The following is a 15,789-nucleotide window of genomic DNA, read 5'->3' on the forward strand; positions in this document are numbered from 1 at the left end:
ATGCTATGTTGGTCCTAGTACAAGATCTCCACCAACCAACCACAACAAAAAAATTTTATGAAATAAAACCATTATTATATTTTTATTATATTTTTTACTGCATAGCTGTTTAAAGTTGTTATTAAAATGCTGCTGCAAACACTGTGTCGGTTTGATGTGTATGTGTGAGTGTGTGTGGCCTTGTTTTCCTACATTGTGGGGACAATTTTCCTTAAAAGCAGCCTTGTGGGGCCCAATGCCTAGTTCCCAAGGGTCCAAATGCAAATTACAGGTGGGGGTTAGGTTTAGGACCAAGGTGTGAATTGAGTTTAGGTTAGTTTTAGGGTCAGGGTAACCTGTGAGGTTAAATTTAGGGTAAATGGTCAGGGTTAGGATATAAAATTTCCAAAAAATGAATGGAAGTCAATGCACGGTCCCCACAGGGATATACAAACCATATCTCTGTGTGTGTGTGTGTGTGTATACTTGTTTCTACAACAGAGTGAGGACCATTTGCGCCATAGTTACTCTCAAAGTGAGGTCTTTGATGTAAAGTGAGGACCTCTTCAATGTCCTCACTTTGTTTGCAGCTCTGCTGGGCTTTACTAGTTAGGTTTAGAGGTCTGGTGTGAATTAAGTTTAGGTTCAGGTTAGGGTTAACTATAGACCAGTAATGGTAAGTTTTAGGCAAAATGTCTTAGGCATAAATACAGTTTCAAAAATGAATGGAAGTCAATGCAATGTCCTCATTTTGATGTAAATACAAGGGTGTGTGTGTGTGTGTGTGTGTGTGTGTGTGTGTGTGTGTGTGTGTGTGTGTGTGTGTGTGATGACAGACGAAATGGTCCTTACCAGCTCGACCCCAGCCACTGGTTCTGGAATTCCACCTATCAGACCGATCCATCGGACAACCCCAAAAAGAGGCGGGTCGTTTACTTCCACCATCGAGCCCACCTCCAGCTCACTGCCCAGTCCTGTCTCTCCATYCTCCTCTGCGCTCTCACCGTTTTCTCGAGTTCTCAGAGGTGAGGGAGGGCTGTGGATGCCGTTTGTGTGCTCGGGAGATGCTGCCGCCGAAGGGCTTCGGGGTTTCGGAGGCGGTAACGGGGGAACGGATGGGACTTTGTTGGCGGGTTTTGGTGGAGGCAGAGGAGGAGGTTTGAGAGCTGCTTTGCCAGGAGGTATCAGAGCGCTCTTAGGAGCAGCAGTAGATGGTGAGGATGTGGTTGGTTTAGGGATGGGGGGCAATGCTGGCTTTAAGATGGACTTTGGGCCTTGCTGAAGAGGGTTGTGATTCAAAGTTTTATCCTCTGGGGACACAGAAATAAAACTAYGTAAAGCTCAAAATCTTTTTTAATAAGAGAAAAATCTTTTTATTTGCAAACCCAGCAGCTGGACCTGTATTCTGTTAAAGACYTTTAGTTTACCATGTGGAACTGAAGCTTTAAAAAAAGGACCTGTGACATATTCTTCAAATACAAAAAGTCAAAGAAAACATTTTTATATTTAAGAAACTTGGCATAAAACACACGGTTTTTACAGATTTTGTCAAATAACTGGCCTATTTTCTTTTGAACTTGTCTCAGCCAAAGTGAAACGGGAAGTCACGTCAAAGGGTAACTTCAACAAAGAACTTTGTTTATTGAAACAATCTTATTTGAACTCTGACTCTTCATCTTTCTGACAGTGACTCAAAATAATCTAAAGAAACATCAGATTCTTCTCTACAGTCAGTGTTGTCTGCTGTTGTAGTAATGCTTTGTTTATATGCGGACATTCCCCTTTGACATCGCTTCCTGTTTCTTAACATGCAAATATCTCAACAAGTGTTCATCTTAGCGTAAAATCTTCTTTGCAGTATGATTTCAGTCTCATCTTTCTAAAAATGCATTTGTATTTATTACAAAAATATGATGTCACAGGAACTTTAAACCTACGTCTTTCAGACTTTAAATGTAAAAGTTACCTAGATGGGAAGTGACAGATGATCTTTACACACAGAATAGAAGTCCAGTTACTTTGTTTTCAATATATAAGCAACCAGTGTGTTTTGGATGACTAAGAACCARCATCTTTACTGTTCTATCATTTTCGGTGAGAAATCTGTAGCCGTACCTAGAGAAACCTTGCTGGCTGGCAGGAGTTGTCCATACAGTTGAGAAGGAATATGACAGAGTTTCTGGTCATTGTAGACTCCATCCCAGTTACCATCAGGAGTGTCCTGTAATGTCAACAAAAACACAACAATCAAACACAAACAGAAGGAGGAACAAACTCATTTTTTGCTTTATAAAAAAAAACTTTAACTGAACAACCTAAAAGCCTCTGTAAAGTGTACACACTACAGGATTTGATGACTCAAGCGACTTTATGCCTACGGCTCATACTGACCAGAAGGACTCCGACATACGTTCCCATTGAGGAGCGGCCAGGCAGGGGGCCACAGAAGCGCACCTCGCCTTTGCAGACGGTGTCCTCGTGGGGGAAACAAACCCGCTGGCCGATGTGGAACGGCAGAGGTGACGTGGGGCCTCGGACGTGGTTAGAAGGCATGATGGGTGCTGACTCAGTAGTTCGTGAGAGTATGGTGAGTGGCTGAGACGGGCTACTGTTGAGAGGCTGATGGATACTAACGTAACGTTTGAGTTGTTGTTGATGCTGCTGCAGCTGCTGGTGAAGTTGCTGCTGGATTTGTTGCTGGTGAATCTGTTGCTGCTGCTGCTGCTGTTGATTGAGATTATCATTGCTGCCACGGTGCTTACTGGTAGGGTGGCGGCTGCTGCGGTGTTTGTCACGATTGCGGAGCTTTACAGGTGAATTGGAGTTCCCGGTGTAGGACCGATKACGAACCTGTATGTGACTGAGAGGGACGAAGAGGCCACAGGCTTCAGGGCAATTAAAGTATTGGTACCCCTTATACGAGCCGTTGTTTGTTCCTTTGCCCGCCGCTGAACCCTGAACAACAGACGAAMACAAAGAAGATTAGACTTTAACAAATAAAATCATATGATTCAAACAATTCTTGTTTTATGGAAAAGAGTTGTATTCATTCAATTTTCAAGACTGATTTTAGGTTTGGGGCTAACAGCATTAATCTAAAAAACAAAAACAAAAAAACAAAACAAAACAGAAAAACCACCACAAAGAGAGAGAACAGCTTCAGCATTGATATTCCAGACTAAAACTTTATACTGTACATAAAAAAAACAGCATTCACACAAAGGTTTTCTTGTTTGGCATTCGAACGACAGTGATGAAACGCAAGGTCCAAACCTTTAGCTGGAATTCAGCTAGGCAGAGATTTGGTTCTTTCTTCAGAGGTTAGTTTTTTAGTWTTGCCATGTTCAAATAAACAGCTGGTTTTGAAGCAGAGAAAACTTTTTTTGACATGTATCTGTTCCACTGATCGTTGTATTCCTGGGCAAGACACTTCACATGACTTGCCTGCTGCTGGTGGTGGTCAGAGGGAACGTTGGCACCGAAGTTTGGCAGCCTCACAGCTGTAGCTTACCACCATCAGTGTRTGAATGGGTGAATGACAGTAGCWTGAAGTGCTTTGGAGTCCTTGGACTTGATAAGACACTATCTTACGTTCAGGCTATTTACCATCAGCAAATTATCATAAAGCTGCGTCAGTTGCTTCTATAGTAGCAGTGACAAGGGYCAGTCATCTAAGAGAGTATACCATGGGAAGACAGTCATTTTATTCATCAATCGTTACAGAATTACATGAACTCCACACCTACCAATCGACAGTGTTAGACTTTATCCAACACACCRTGTCATCTTGAACTCTGTCCTGAGGACTGGCATCAGACAGACTACAGGTTCATTGCTTCATGCATGGGCTACCATGAACACCAGACCAAAGATGATGGTTTGGTRTGGTGCCACAAGTGGGGGGGTATGGTCTAAAGACGAGTTGTATCATATTCAACACCAAGTCTTAGTTCTGAGAACCAATCCAGCCAWTGTTRTCCTGGCATCATGGTTTCCACAGGATATGGCCTCAGGCGACCACAGGTAGTATACTATGAAGTGCCTACATCCTCCTGTGGTCGGGTAATCTTTCCTCAATCGAATGTGTGGAATCAGCTCAGATATCAACACTGATCGTGGGCTAATCGGCTGGGTATCAAGGACCAACGAACAACTGTGGACCGACTCGCTGTAGAAGACGATGCGACTCTAGAACTCCTTTCAGCAATAAATTGCCACATTTATCTAGGGAAAACAAGTGTTATGCCCTAATAACATGGGACCAGTGTTGTGCCCATATTACCAACTCTGTTATCCATTTGATCTGTTTCTTTTCAACATGTGCCATGTCTACCACCCCAACTGTATACTTTTCTTGTCATCGAGTATATCTTTGTTGAACCTTACCTTTYGAGCAAGGAGTTGAGTGAACCTAAACAATGCCAGAAAAAATATTTTCCACAAAATGAAAGACATACAGAGTAGCTCAAACTGAAAAGAGGTCATTTTTGAAAATTCAGATCCTCTGAATAAAACATTTACCTTCAGTTCCACCCCAAACATCACAGCGCTGCTCCCTCTGCTCAGAGGCCCTTTAAACTTGAGCTCTGCTTCTGCCAGCTCATCCTGTTGGCCTATTTGGACCCACAGCTGGGTGCCGATTGGCAGAGACGCCAAATGTCGAAGGTTTTCTGGATTGTCTGAAAAAGGCACATCATTTAACAACATAAATAAACCATCATCTGTTTATTTTCAAATGGCTGGTTTGGTCCAATCTAAGTTGGCTTCCCCTTTTCACCATACAGGAAACAGCTCTGCTACTTTGATAATATTCCTTKACTCCCTCTGTGTTATACCACGACCCCATCGAGACATGCCGAACGTCTTACTTAGAAGGTTTAGTCGGACATCCAGATCCTGCACAGGTTCCACCAGGCTAATTAGGTCAGCTGAGACTTCCAGCAAGTACTTCTTCTCAATTTTTATCATGACTTCATTGTCTATCACCTGCAAAATTAAAAATAAAAACAGGAATTTTAAGATAAAACGTGTCACAAAAACAACAAAAACATGTCCATAACAGGACGGTTTCTGGAGGGTGCCTAAAACGTTCTGAGACCATGTTTATTCCTACGACTGACTTCATCTCTACAGTAAAACACTCAACCAGTTTTCCTACACTTTTTTTTTTTTAATTTGGTCATTTCAAATAGGTTCAAATATAAAAAGGCCCAATGGTAACACAGTACCTTGAGAGGATCCAGAGAAAAACCTGATTAACCAACCTCTAACCGGGGGTTGGGGACAAACTCAGTTACACTAGAGGGCTAAAATTAAAAACTCAGTCCAAGCAAAGGGTCAATTTGGTCAATATTWATTGGAAAAAACAGAAAAAACTGTGTTTTTAAAATGTCGAAGAGAGCAGCCATATTGTTCAGGGCAAGGACAACTCTACAGACACACTACTGTTAGTTGTAGAAGCTGGATGTTTAATTTAACTCAGCACATCAATGAAACACAGTTTGCTGTTGACAACCATTATTTTGACTTGATAGAAATGTTTGCCAGTACATATTATTATAATCAGACAAGGTACACACAGCTGCAATGAATGATGTTTCAAATAGGCAGAAGCTAACCAGTGGAAAACTAACATTAATGCAATCTTACGCAAAAATCCAGCCATGATAAACAGACTGCTTTCATGTGACATCACAACGCAGTACAGTGAGAGTGTGAAATGCAGACGGAGGGGAGAAAGTGAAGTAGTCTGAATTTTTTTGCCATTTTTGTGTAGTTTAAGGCTGCTCAAATTGTCCCAACTTAGAAAAGGGGTATTACTGAGTACCAAAGATTGTCATACATGAAGGTGAGGAATGTAGGCTGTTTATATAGCATTAACACTTGATCACTGAGAACGTTTTATCTTGAAACATAACGTTGTTATGTGTCGTTAGGTGTTAATGTTTGTTGATGTTGTAGCCGCTACTGCTAGCCTCTTGTAAAACAATATCAGAAAAAGCACCCTGGCAAAACCAAAGCATCGTGGTTCCACTTGCTGACAAAAATGTTCTACGCTCCAGCCTTTTATAGACTTTCTGCTGTTTGGTGTAGTAAGACGTCTGAAGGACCAGATAGTCTGTGATATCAACAGCCTCGATTGGCAGCAAATCTTTAGGTTCTGTCAAAGTAGAGCTGGGCAATATGGCCCAAATTAGATTTTAATCGATTTTGTTTCCCACTTAAAAGGAGTGCCTCTGTTTCAGGTGTTGAAACAAATATTTTGTACTCCTGCTTTTCGTAGCAAGAGTCTTCAAACAGATTTTGCAGTGAGGTGATTGTTGCTCCAGGTCCGAGGTTGCGAAACCTAACCAGTTCCAGAAAACTGAAGAAACAAGTGTCTTTTTTTGGGAAGTAGATCCTCTTTGCTAGCTGCCAYATTGTCATGTTGTGTACCAAGCGTCTTGAGGGACAGGTGGGCTGACCTCTGAACTACAGAAGCCCAAAGAGTGTATTGGTGGAAAAAAAAAATCAAGATTTTCCCAAAATTAGATCTTTATAAATGGCAAATTCGAATTAATAGATTAAATCGATTTATCACCCAACACTATGTCAAACTCATTCATCTTCATGAGATATGGGTCACGTCCAACATATATGTGAACTAAGATATMATTGTCTTGAAACCAAATCTAGATCTGTACAATACAGACCCTCTACAACAGATTCCTCCATAGACATTTTACTTCCTGCCCTCTATTTGAAATTGCGGACCATGCAAACCACGTGAATGAAACCCAGCTTGTTTACATCGACAGCCCGCCCCCTCCGACATGGAGTTGCACTCGTACCACAGTGGTCAATCTTCTGAAGCGTGGGTGATGACACCTCATTAGTATMGACTAACTTCAACCTGGACTGACACTTTCAACTGCCTCCTTGAGAAAGGTTTTATGGTGGACAAGRTATTTCACATGCTGCATACATAGAGGCGGTAGCATCATGTACTAGAAGAATAAAAATCAGTTCAGCTCCAATTTCATGTCAAGTCAACAATTTGATGGTTAAAACTTTGGACACTTATGAGTGGTCCAACAGGACAGTCACCAGAACTGGTCATACAACTTCCCCAAACCTATTAAAAAAATGTGTGGACTTTGCTTAAAAGCTGGATATGAACCAGGAAATCAACAAAATCTGCCTAGGTGTAAACTGTGAGGCATTTAAATAAATATTAGTGTTTGATTTTGACCCTGTGTTGTAGTGATGGTGGTCAGAGGGTCYGGTGGCGCCTGTGGCAGCCTCCTCTCTGTCAGTGTGCCCCAGGGCAGCTGTGGCTACAATGTAGCTTACCATCATCAGTGTGCGAATGTGAGTGAATGGGTGAATGTCTGTAAGTGTRAAGCGCTTTGAGTGTCCTGGATGGATAGAAAGGCACTATAAGTACAGTCCATTTACATTTAGTGATGACCCACAGTGCTCCAAAGGAGTGAGCTTAAAGAGAAACAGGTAAAATGTCACTTTCCATGGGATCATTTTGGACTTTAAAGTGTCTGCTGCTACCTTAACCCAGAGGTGGTCCCCTCTGCTCTTCCCAGCCTCTTGTTCCTGGCAGATGAAGCCCCGCAGCAGGAGGATGTTTCCTTCCAGCTCATCCTGGACCCGCAGGTCGGTCGAGATGACGAAGGTTTTAAAGGGCCGACGCTTCCTGCCCAGCTCGTGAGCTCCTGACATCTTTGAGGGCTTTGAACCCGCGGCTGCTTCTCGGTGGAGTTAGGTTCCTCTGACCCAGACAAGTAAAACACGTTTTTAAACGGAAAGAAGCGACAGGAGGGCTTCAGTGTTTACTTCCGTTCACCTGTCCTGGGGGTCTGACAGCCGGTATGGACAGAGACGTAACATTAAACTTCAGCTGAAACGGGTTAAAAACAGCTAAAAACAACACTACGACACGTCCTTAAGCAACAAACCACGCAGCTAACTCGGAAACGTGACTGTACGACGTTTAGGAAAACAACTCACCAACTTCTTCAACTCCGACCATCACGCTCGAACTTAGGAGCTCCGATCAACAACAAATCGCACCGTGAAGCAGGAAGCGGTTTGACTGACAGGGCGCTCCACCAATWGCGTGCGAGCATTGAATTGAAGGAGGAGCCTGAGCCAATCAGAACACCTGTGGGCGTCATCGGTACGGGGAAATTCCACTGTTCGTGCGTTTAGGAAACCAAACAAACACCAGCGAACTTACTTTTTTTAATTGCTTTATAAATAGGAATAGAAAAAAAATCCATTTAAGATTTTCTTCAGTCCACATTTCTTATCAGACTTCATAAAAATACAGTACAGATAAGGAGAACCTGATTAACATGCATTTTCCTAAATAAACATTAAAAAGTGCATTGTCAAGTTTTCATGGCATCACTTGCATGAAGGGTTTCAGTTGAATAAATTTCAATCACAACCACATTTCCCAGCAACATGGTCACAGTGATTCAACTTTTATCGCCAGTCAAACAAAAGGGGATTTTTTTTTGCCAATTTGAATTATTTTAAACTGACCAAAACATTTATCAAAATAAATTCTCCATTTTTTTCACCTTGTAGGTTTATTTTATCACTCATTTGTGGATAAAGCAAATATCAAAATATATATGAACAAAAGTATTTTTAAGCGGAGTCTTTCCCCCACGTAACCATTGTAAMTGAAAAGACAAAAAGTGTGTTTTTTCCCCCTCATTTGAACAGGTTATAAAATGTCTGGAATGAAAAACATCTTTGACATTTTTCCTCATTATGAATAACGTGTACTTTTGTTGTGCATCTATAGAAGCTGAAGCTATATTTTAACAGCTTTTTTTTTCTTCACCTGGGAATACATAAAAACATAAATGACTCACGTTAGACACAGTAGGCTTTGCTTTCCGACAGTTACATTTCTTCTATAAAAAGTAGTGTTTTTGTAAAATAAAACTACTTCTCTTTAATGATTTGACTTTGTGTTGGAACTGGACAGTGTATACATTTCAGCCATGGTTAAATTTATTTCAAGAACTATTTAAAAACAGCTTATTCTAGAGTAGATAGTAGCATGATGACTGTGCAGTTCATGAGTCAGTGGTTTCTTGTAGTTTCATGCGTAGTGTAGGGACTGTTTTCAGTGTCTCGTCTGAGACAACAAMGGTGACGTCTTTGAAGACGAATGAGCAACATGTTGTTTGTCTCAAAGGACTGAGTCAGTGGAGGTGTCTGTAAACACTCCCGGGCCTGGCTGAACACGCAGCGGCGCTTTAAGTCCTYGCCACCGATGAGTGACTGAACCAGAATGAGTCTCGTAGCTTCGTCTGGTTTTGTTCCAACTCGGGATCAGGTCTTTCACGGCAGCTCGACTCRGACCAGAACTGAGGAGACGACTAGTCGGTGTTAACGTAGTAGGTGGTGAGCTGCCCTTTGCCCTTCACGCTGATCTTTCCTCGGAGCGTAACTTCGTATCCYACGCTTTGGACGATTTGGGCTGTTTCCTCCGTCACCTGAGAGCCCGGYCGAACAATAAAAACAGGAGAAACAGATATTTTCAGTCAGTCCTACCCTCTTTTATCTGTGGTTTTCTGTTTCAAACAGAGCACAGCTACTCGAGACAGACTTTCAAACCTTCCACCTCTCATCTTTTTTCTCAGTTATCGCCTGAGGTGTAAAAAAATAAAAAACAGAATGAAAACAAATCTGACTGTAGAGTAAAGCTGCAGTTTTCTTATGCAAAAAAATAYACATTTTTAGCTTGAAATAGCCAAAAGTAAAACCTGTACAAAAATATCACCGTAATAAATGTGAAATAATTTAGATTGGCATTTTTTAAAATCATTTCCAACCTGTATTTTGTCCAGCTCTCCTGTGCTGTCCATCCTGCTGGCAACATTAACTGTGTTCCCCCAGATATCATACTGAGGTTTACGGGCTCCAATAACTCCTGCAATCACTGGGCCGTGATTAATTCCTGCAGGGAGACAATGAGGAGCAATTACTCAATGCTTGCATATGTGGAGATCCAATGGAATAACACATTACCTTGGTTTAATAATGWTAACCTCTTAACCCTTGTATTAGGTTGAGAAAAAAATACATTTATTATGTTACGGGTCATTTTGACCAGTGTTGAGTAAATTCACTCAAAACAGTCGAAAATGAAATTAAACAAAAAAAGGACTTTATTTTAGAGTATTTAGGTCTTCCTTGCATCTTCAGAATCTCACTGGGAAGTTCTGGCTCATTTTTTCTGCCTGTTCCCAACAGCTTTCTCTCCTGAAGTTCATCTCCAAGACGGTAGGATGTAAAGAAGTTGTCACATGTGATGTTGTAACCTTGCAGTCCTTCAGTCATCTCTAATACTACGCATACTCTGATTTTCCTCAGGTGCTCCTCCGGGTGGCTTTCCAGTATAAACTTGCAGGTTCTACACATAACTGGATTTTGCATCACAGACTGCCTAAAATTTTTTATGCCATATTTTGCACGGTTGTTTGGCATGTACTGTCGGAATGGACAGCATCTTCTCAATGGAATGAGGCACTCATCGACAGTAACATGGGGGCCAGGATTATACAATAAAAGCAGGATTTTGACCCATTTATCCCAGACATCTCTGATTGCTCCAAGTTTGTCTTTCTCTTGTTGACAAGTCAAGTCAGTTGGATCCAGTGGCTTCCATTTTTCTTGAAAGATACTCCTCTCCTCCAAATTGGTCGTGTCAAGAATTATCTTCTCTATGAGTTGGGAAAGAAATAAGTGAAATACTGATTCAATATCATCAACTCTTGTGACAGCAAATCTTGTTGGATCAAGAGTCATTTTGATGACATTAGAAGATGACTATCTGCCTTAGCATTGGTGTGGTGATGTTGAACACTTTAGATGTCCATGTCACCTCTGGATGACGATCGTTGTGTTTCTTGGTTTTCAACTGATGAAGGCACACCGGCAAACTCATCCTCTGAATTCTCCTCATCATGGGAAAATTGATAACCTGGATCATCAATAGCATTGTCCTCTGGYTCTGAAAGAYCCTCCATCTCTGAAATATTTTTATCTACATCACTATCCAAGTTCATAAGCTGCGATACAGYTTCTTCAACTGTAAATCGTCTGGAGCTCATTTTTGGTGCATTTCTCAAAGAAAGGGAACGGACGCAGTGACAAGGACAGGGGAAATAAAGTCCCTCCTCCACACACACCTGGTTCTGAATGGGTATTCAAAGGCAATCAAAATAAAGTATATCAAAGAGACATGTTTAYTTTGGATTTAACMAGCAACTTTGAGTCTGGGTCAAAATGACCTGCAACATCATCTTTGCATACAAACTCTGTGCAGACACTCMMWRACACATCAACGTGTTCAGATTTTACACAGCAGTTCATGACCCTAGATGGGGAAAAGTCATAAAATTTCATGGGAAATAGGTAAGGATAACCTGCATTTTGGTCGACACAAAAACTGAAATGGGTCAAATTGACCCGAAACATAATACAAGGCTTAAGCCCCAAGAGTTTTTCTTGATGTGTTTGCTCAAAAAAACATGCTGAAATGTAATCGAGTATCTCAGCATTTACAAACTCTACTTAAATAATCTTGGTATCAAAATAAAGCTAACAGAGATTTCATCAGAATGTAAGTATTAAARCAGCTGCTGTGGTTTTAGAGATATTGAGGATGGAACATAATTAAAAAAATTTTTCACTCTCACCTGAATAATTTTTTCATTAGACAGTATATACTGTAACCTATTTAAAACCATAATAAATCAGGCTATGAACTCTTGGAAACCATAAATCCACTTGTGGACATCACCTGTGCAAAGGTTCATGCTGCTAAAATGAACTGGAGCAAAGTGACAGAGGTTTTAGTAAAGAAATAATTTTGCATTTTGTCATTCTGCACAGTATGGATCATGTAGGTATCATTAATAAATGTTAAAAAATTTGAAGTTTTTACATACAAAAGTTGTTTATTTTTTCTTACCTGCCTGAAAAGACTTGTTATTGAATTTGCTCTTTTGAAAAAATATCCAAACATTTATTTGTCAACATAAATATTATATACAATAANAATAATGAGAAATTATATTTGACTTCAGTTGGATCATATTAAATCAAAATCAAGTATAAAAAAAACTTTAAACACACTTTAGGCTACAACATTTTTAGGTATCTACTTTGACTTGCTTTAAAAAAAATAATGTCAAWTTTTTTTCCTTTACAGATTTGTTGTAACGTATTTACAGATTTACAACAATCCTATTTTGTACAGTTTGATTACTTTCTGATTCAACAGTCATTTGAACTGTGTTTAATGAATGTAAAAAYAGTTTTCATGGGCTTTTAGCCAGGATCCTTAGCTCTCTATTGATACCAAACATGTCCAGGTTCAACTTACAGATCTTAGGTTAATAGAAGTTAAAAGAAATGGAAAACGGAAAAAGCAGTTTTGCCCCCAGTACTGGGGACATGGGGCTCAAGCGGTTAAACTAATYATAGACATTTTTAGGAGGAAACAAACAAAAGTGTTCGTCACTTGGTTGTTCTTTGTTCATGGTGTTTGTTAAATTTTAAAAAAATTACAAGTGGTAGATTTTGTGATATTTTAGGGTGATCAGATGTGCATTATTTCTGGGGACAGTCCCTGTTTTGGATGAAGAAAAGTCCTTGATTTTAACGTGTCATTAATGAGAAAAGAGAATTATTATGGTAGTCAGGTAGAGTTATGATGCTTTTAAATCCTTCTTTTACACATTTAAATCTTTCAGTTTTGTCTATATAAAGTGGAACTGCAATGATTTGGTCTGAATTCCTCCTTATTGTAACTCCACAAGCCCCTCTCTCACCTTTTTYCTGAGGTGTGTCTCAGATCAACTCGTTTTAAGGCTGTCTCTTCAAATCCAATCGAGGAACCGTAAAATCCCCGTTTGATAGTGTGGGTTAAGGTTATAGTGGCGCAGAAACTTTTTTTATTTACAAATAGATTAAAAGTACAGTCCCAAATACTGTGACATAATAGGTCAGAAAACATCATAGAAAATAGAAAAAAACTGAACAAGTTGAAAAATATGACCCAAACTGAATATAAAGATATAAGAGAATAAATTCAACTTCTCTGACCTCCTACAGAAGTGTACAACATGTATTTAACAGCTAAAAAAGGGTATTTTGCATGACATCCTTTAAGTGAGCATGTTGTGTGCCACAATTAGTTTTGCTCTCTGAGCTGAAAATATCCCCGGATTTACKTTTGGAAATCTGGTCACCCTATGATATTTAATAAAAGGATTACAGTAGCTGTCTGTTTCAGTGCTTATCTTCTCAGGCTCAGCCTCAAACAAACTCACCAATCCTGAATTTGAAGTTGTTAAAGGAGTGCGAGTTGATCTGCTCCAGTTTGACTCTCATGGCGATGGCAAACTCCAGCATGCAGCGCACGTGGCTGTAGGTCATGTCCACGTCCTGTAGGGGGCGCCAGGTTCATACAAGTCAGTGGACTCGTCAGGCTTGGGAGAACAGAACCTCTGTTTTTATCATCTCACAATTTATTTAATATCTTCAAAATTCTGTGTCCGAGTCTGGAGTCAGCAGCAGAACAGTGGTTTATTTCTAATCTGCCCTACAAAATTAAAACCTCACTCAAAWSACGACTTCTGTAACACGTTTTAGGCGAACAAACCTTTTTGTCTTCTCCTTCGGGCAAGTGTGCCAGCCCTACGGCAGCCATGTAGGTGCTGCCGATCGTCTTAATCTTCTCTACTAAGGAAAACTTGGGCTTCATCAGAAGCTGTGCGGAGGAAAAAACAAAWACAAACAAACAAAGAACAGAAGAGAGATGAAATGAGGTTTTATCCTGAGGCAGACGAGTTCAAATAGTATTTTCTCCGTTGTACCTCGTCAAAGTCTACGATCATTTCATTGAGGAGACGCAAACACTCCAGACCGTCTCCGTTCTCGTTGCTCTCGGTGTAAAAGTCTTTGAACTGAGGGATGGAGGCAAACATCACGCACACACACTCGTAGGACTGACTGTACAGATGCTGRAACACAGGAAGACAGCAAATTATATAAAGGGACATGAGCCGTTTTAAAGAGGGTTCAGAGGAGCCGCCGTGGACAATAAATATCTTACTTGTTGTAGATGACTCTTTGAACGTCAGTTTGGAGAAATGGAGTTTAATTTTGATTAAAGAGCTAACAGCTAATTTTACCTGGAATAGCAGGCAGCATCTTAATCTATGATTAAAAAAAATATAAAACAAATTAATAACAGTAATTTTTTAAACTTTGATACTGCTGTCAGTTTTGCATTTTCTGTTTATTTCAGCAGAAATATTAAGGTGTTCCTCCTGGAGGTGCCTCAGGCTGGACTAAAAGTGTCGTCTTTTGTTGCTGATGCCTTTATTTGTTCTTCCAAATGACCACAGAATTCTACAGAAATAACCTCAAAATGATAAACGGATACAGGTGTCAAAAATTTTTAGACTTCTATAGATGTTTTGGACTTGCGACAGGGCGTACTCCGCTTCTCGCACAGTGACTGCAGGACATGGTGACCAGTGACCCCCGCGACGAGGTGTAGCAGGCCCAGATTAAACCCGGGTATAGTTTGAGTGTGCCCAGGGGGATTAACTGTTCTAGGCCAGACTATATACCATCAGGCCAGAATATACCTATCTAACCCAGTAGTCAGTCTCAAACATTAATTAACATGTATCAGCAGAGTCGCGTGAATTGGCTGAATTTTCTATTTTTATTATYCAGTCATGACAAATAGTTGCTATTTTTTGTGACAAACCGGGGATATTTACCCAGCTTAATTGAATTAAGGATTCAAAATGGCGGCCAAGGATATGTTTKTTTTTTTTATTTTCCGTATTTTACATATTACTTTTTATAATAGACATTAACACAGTTGAGTTTTTTAGGCTACCAGAAAAAAAGGGTTTCAAACCATTTCTGATATTTTAAAAGCCATTTTTATCACTTAAGCAGTCTGTTTTTAAAATGATTAAACTTTGACTCTGTCCACCTGCRTTTATTATTTTTATCTTATCTTCAAATACTCATACTAAACATTGTATACATTTCTTGTGAGCGTTATGATTTGTATTACATTTTAAACACTACAGAGAAGTGKAATATTTTGTGATTGAAGTAACAAAAGTCTTTGTTTAAACCTTTAATATTTAAATTTTCTTTTTTTAAAAGTAAAATTTATGTACGATAAACTACAAATCACAAATAATTAAAAATTAAATGGTAAATGGACTGTACTTATATAGCGCCTTTCGATCCATCCAGGACACTCAAAGCACTTCACACTTACAGACGTTCACCCATTCACATTGTAAGCTACATTGTAGCCACAGCTGCCCTGGGGCACACTGACAGAGGCGAGGCTGCCATACACAGGCGCCACCAGACCCTCTGACCACCATCAGTAGGCAAGGCGGGTAAGGTGTCTTGCCCAAGGACACAAMAGCATGTGGCCATGGCGGGGAGTCGAACCTGTGACTTGCGGGTCCCAAAGCCGGCTGCTCTCCCACTACACCACAGCCACCCCAAAATTACTTAGCTATCTAAATTAGCTTCCTTGGCAAAGCCACCCCCCTCCAATAAACCGTTGAAAAAATAAGTAACTCTTGTATTTTTGACTTAACACTGCTGATATTATGAGTTTACAATCCGACCTGAGAGGTCGAATTAGGCTAGCTCATATTATACCTGTAGTACTATACGATGTGTATGTATGTATGTATGTATGTATGTATGTATGTATGTATGTATGTATGTATGTAT

General features: G+C 40.1%; 2 protein-coding genes across 4 annotated transcripts in view; both read right to left on the reverse strand.

The window, feature by feature from the left end:
- The window catches only part of cyld3 (cylindromatosis (turban tumor syndrome) 3), a gene marked incomplete at its 3' end in the record, with an annotated part of 23,096 nt that extends 15,027 nt beyond the window's left edge, over window positions 1-8,069 (reverse strand). Inside the window, 7 exon segments of the mRNA XM_014021822.1 lie at window positions 832-1,289; window positions 2,095-2,200; window positions 2,371-2,934; window positions 4,501-4,658; window positions 4,848-4,965; window positions 7,522-7,829; window positions 7,981-8,069. Coding sequence (XP_013877276.1) covers window positions 832-1,289; window positions 2,095-2,200; window positions 2,371-2,934; window positions 4,501-4,658; window positions 4,848-4,965; window positions 7,522-7,692 — 1,575 coding nt within the window.
- A 131-nt stretch (window positions 8,070-8,200) lies between these two features.
- LOC106527078 (adenylate cyclase type 4) overlaps window positions 8,201-15,789 on the reverse strand; it is a gene marked incomplete at its 5' end in the record, with an annotated part of 47,042 nt that continues 39,453 nt past the window's right edge. For 2 of the 3 annotated variants that reach the window (XM_014021842.1, XM_014021840.1), the window contains 5 exon segments: window positions 8,201-9,488; window positions 9,828-9,952; window positions 13,335-13,449; window positions 13,667-13,774; window positions 13,881-14,027. In XM_014021842.1, the coding sequence (XP_013877296.1) occupies window positions 9,372-9,488; window positions 9,828-9,952; window positions 13,335-13,449; window positions 13,667-13,774; window positions 13,881-14,027 (612 nt within the window). In that variant the 3' untranslated portion in view covers window positions 8,201-9,371. 3 annotated transcript variants of the gene reach the window in all.

This window comes from Austrofundulus limnaeus, unplaced genomic scaffold (assembly GCF_001266775.1).
Source record: "Austrofundulus limnaeus strain Quisiro unplaced genomic scaffold, Austrofundulus_limnaeus-1.0 Scaffold307, whole genome shotgun sequence".
Lineage (NCBI taxonomy): Eukaryota > Metazoa > Chordata > Actinopteri > Cyprinodontiformes > Rivulidae > Austrofundulus > Austrofundulus limnaeus.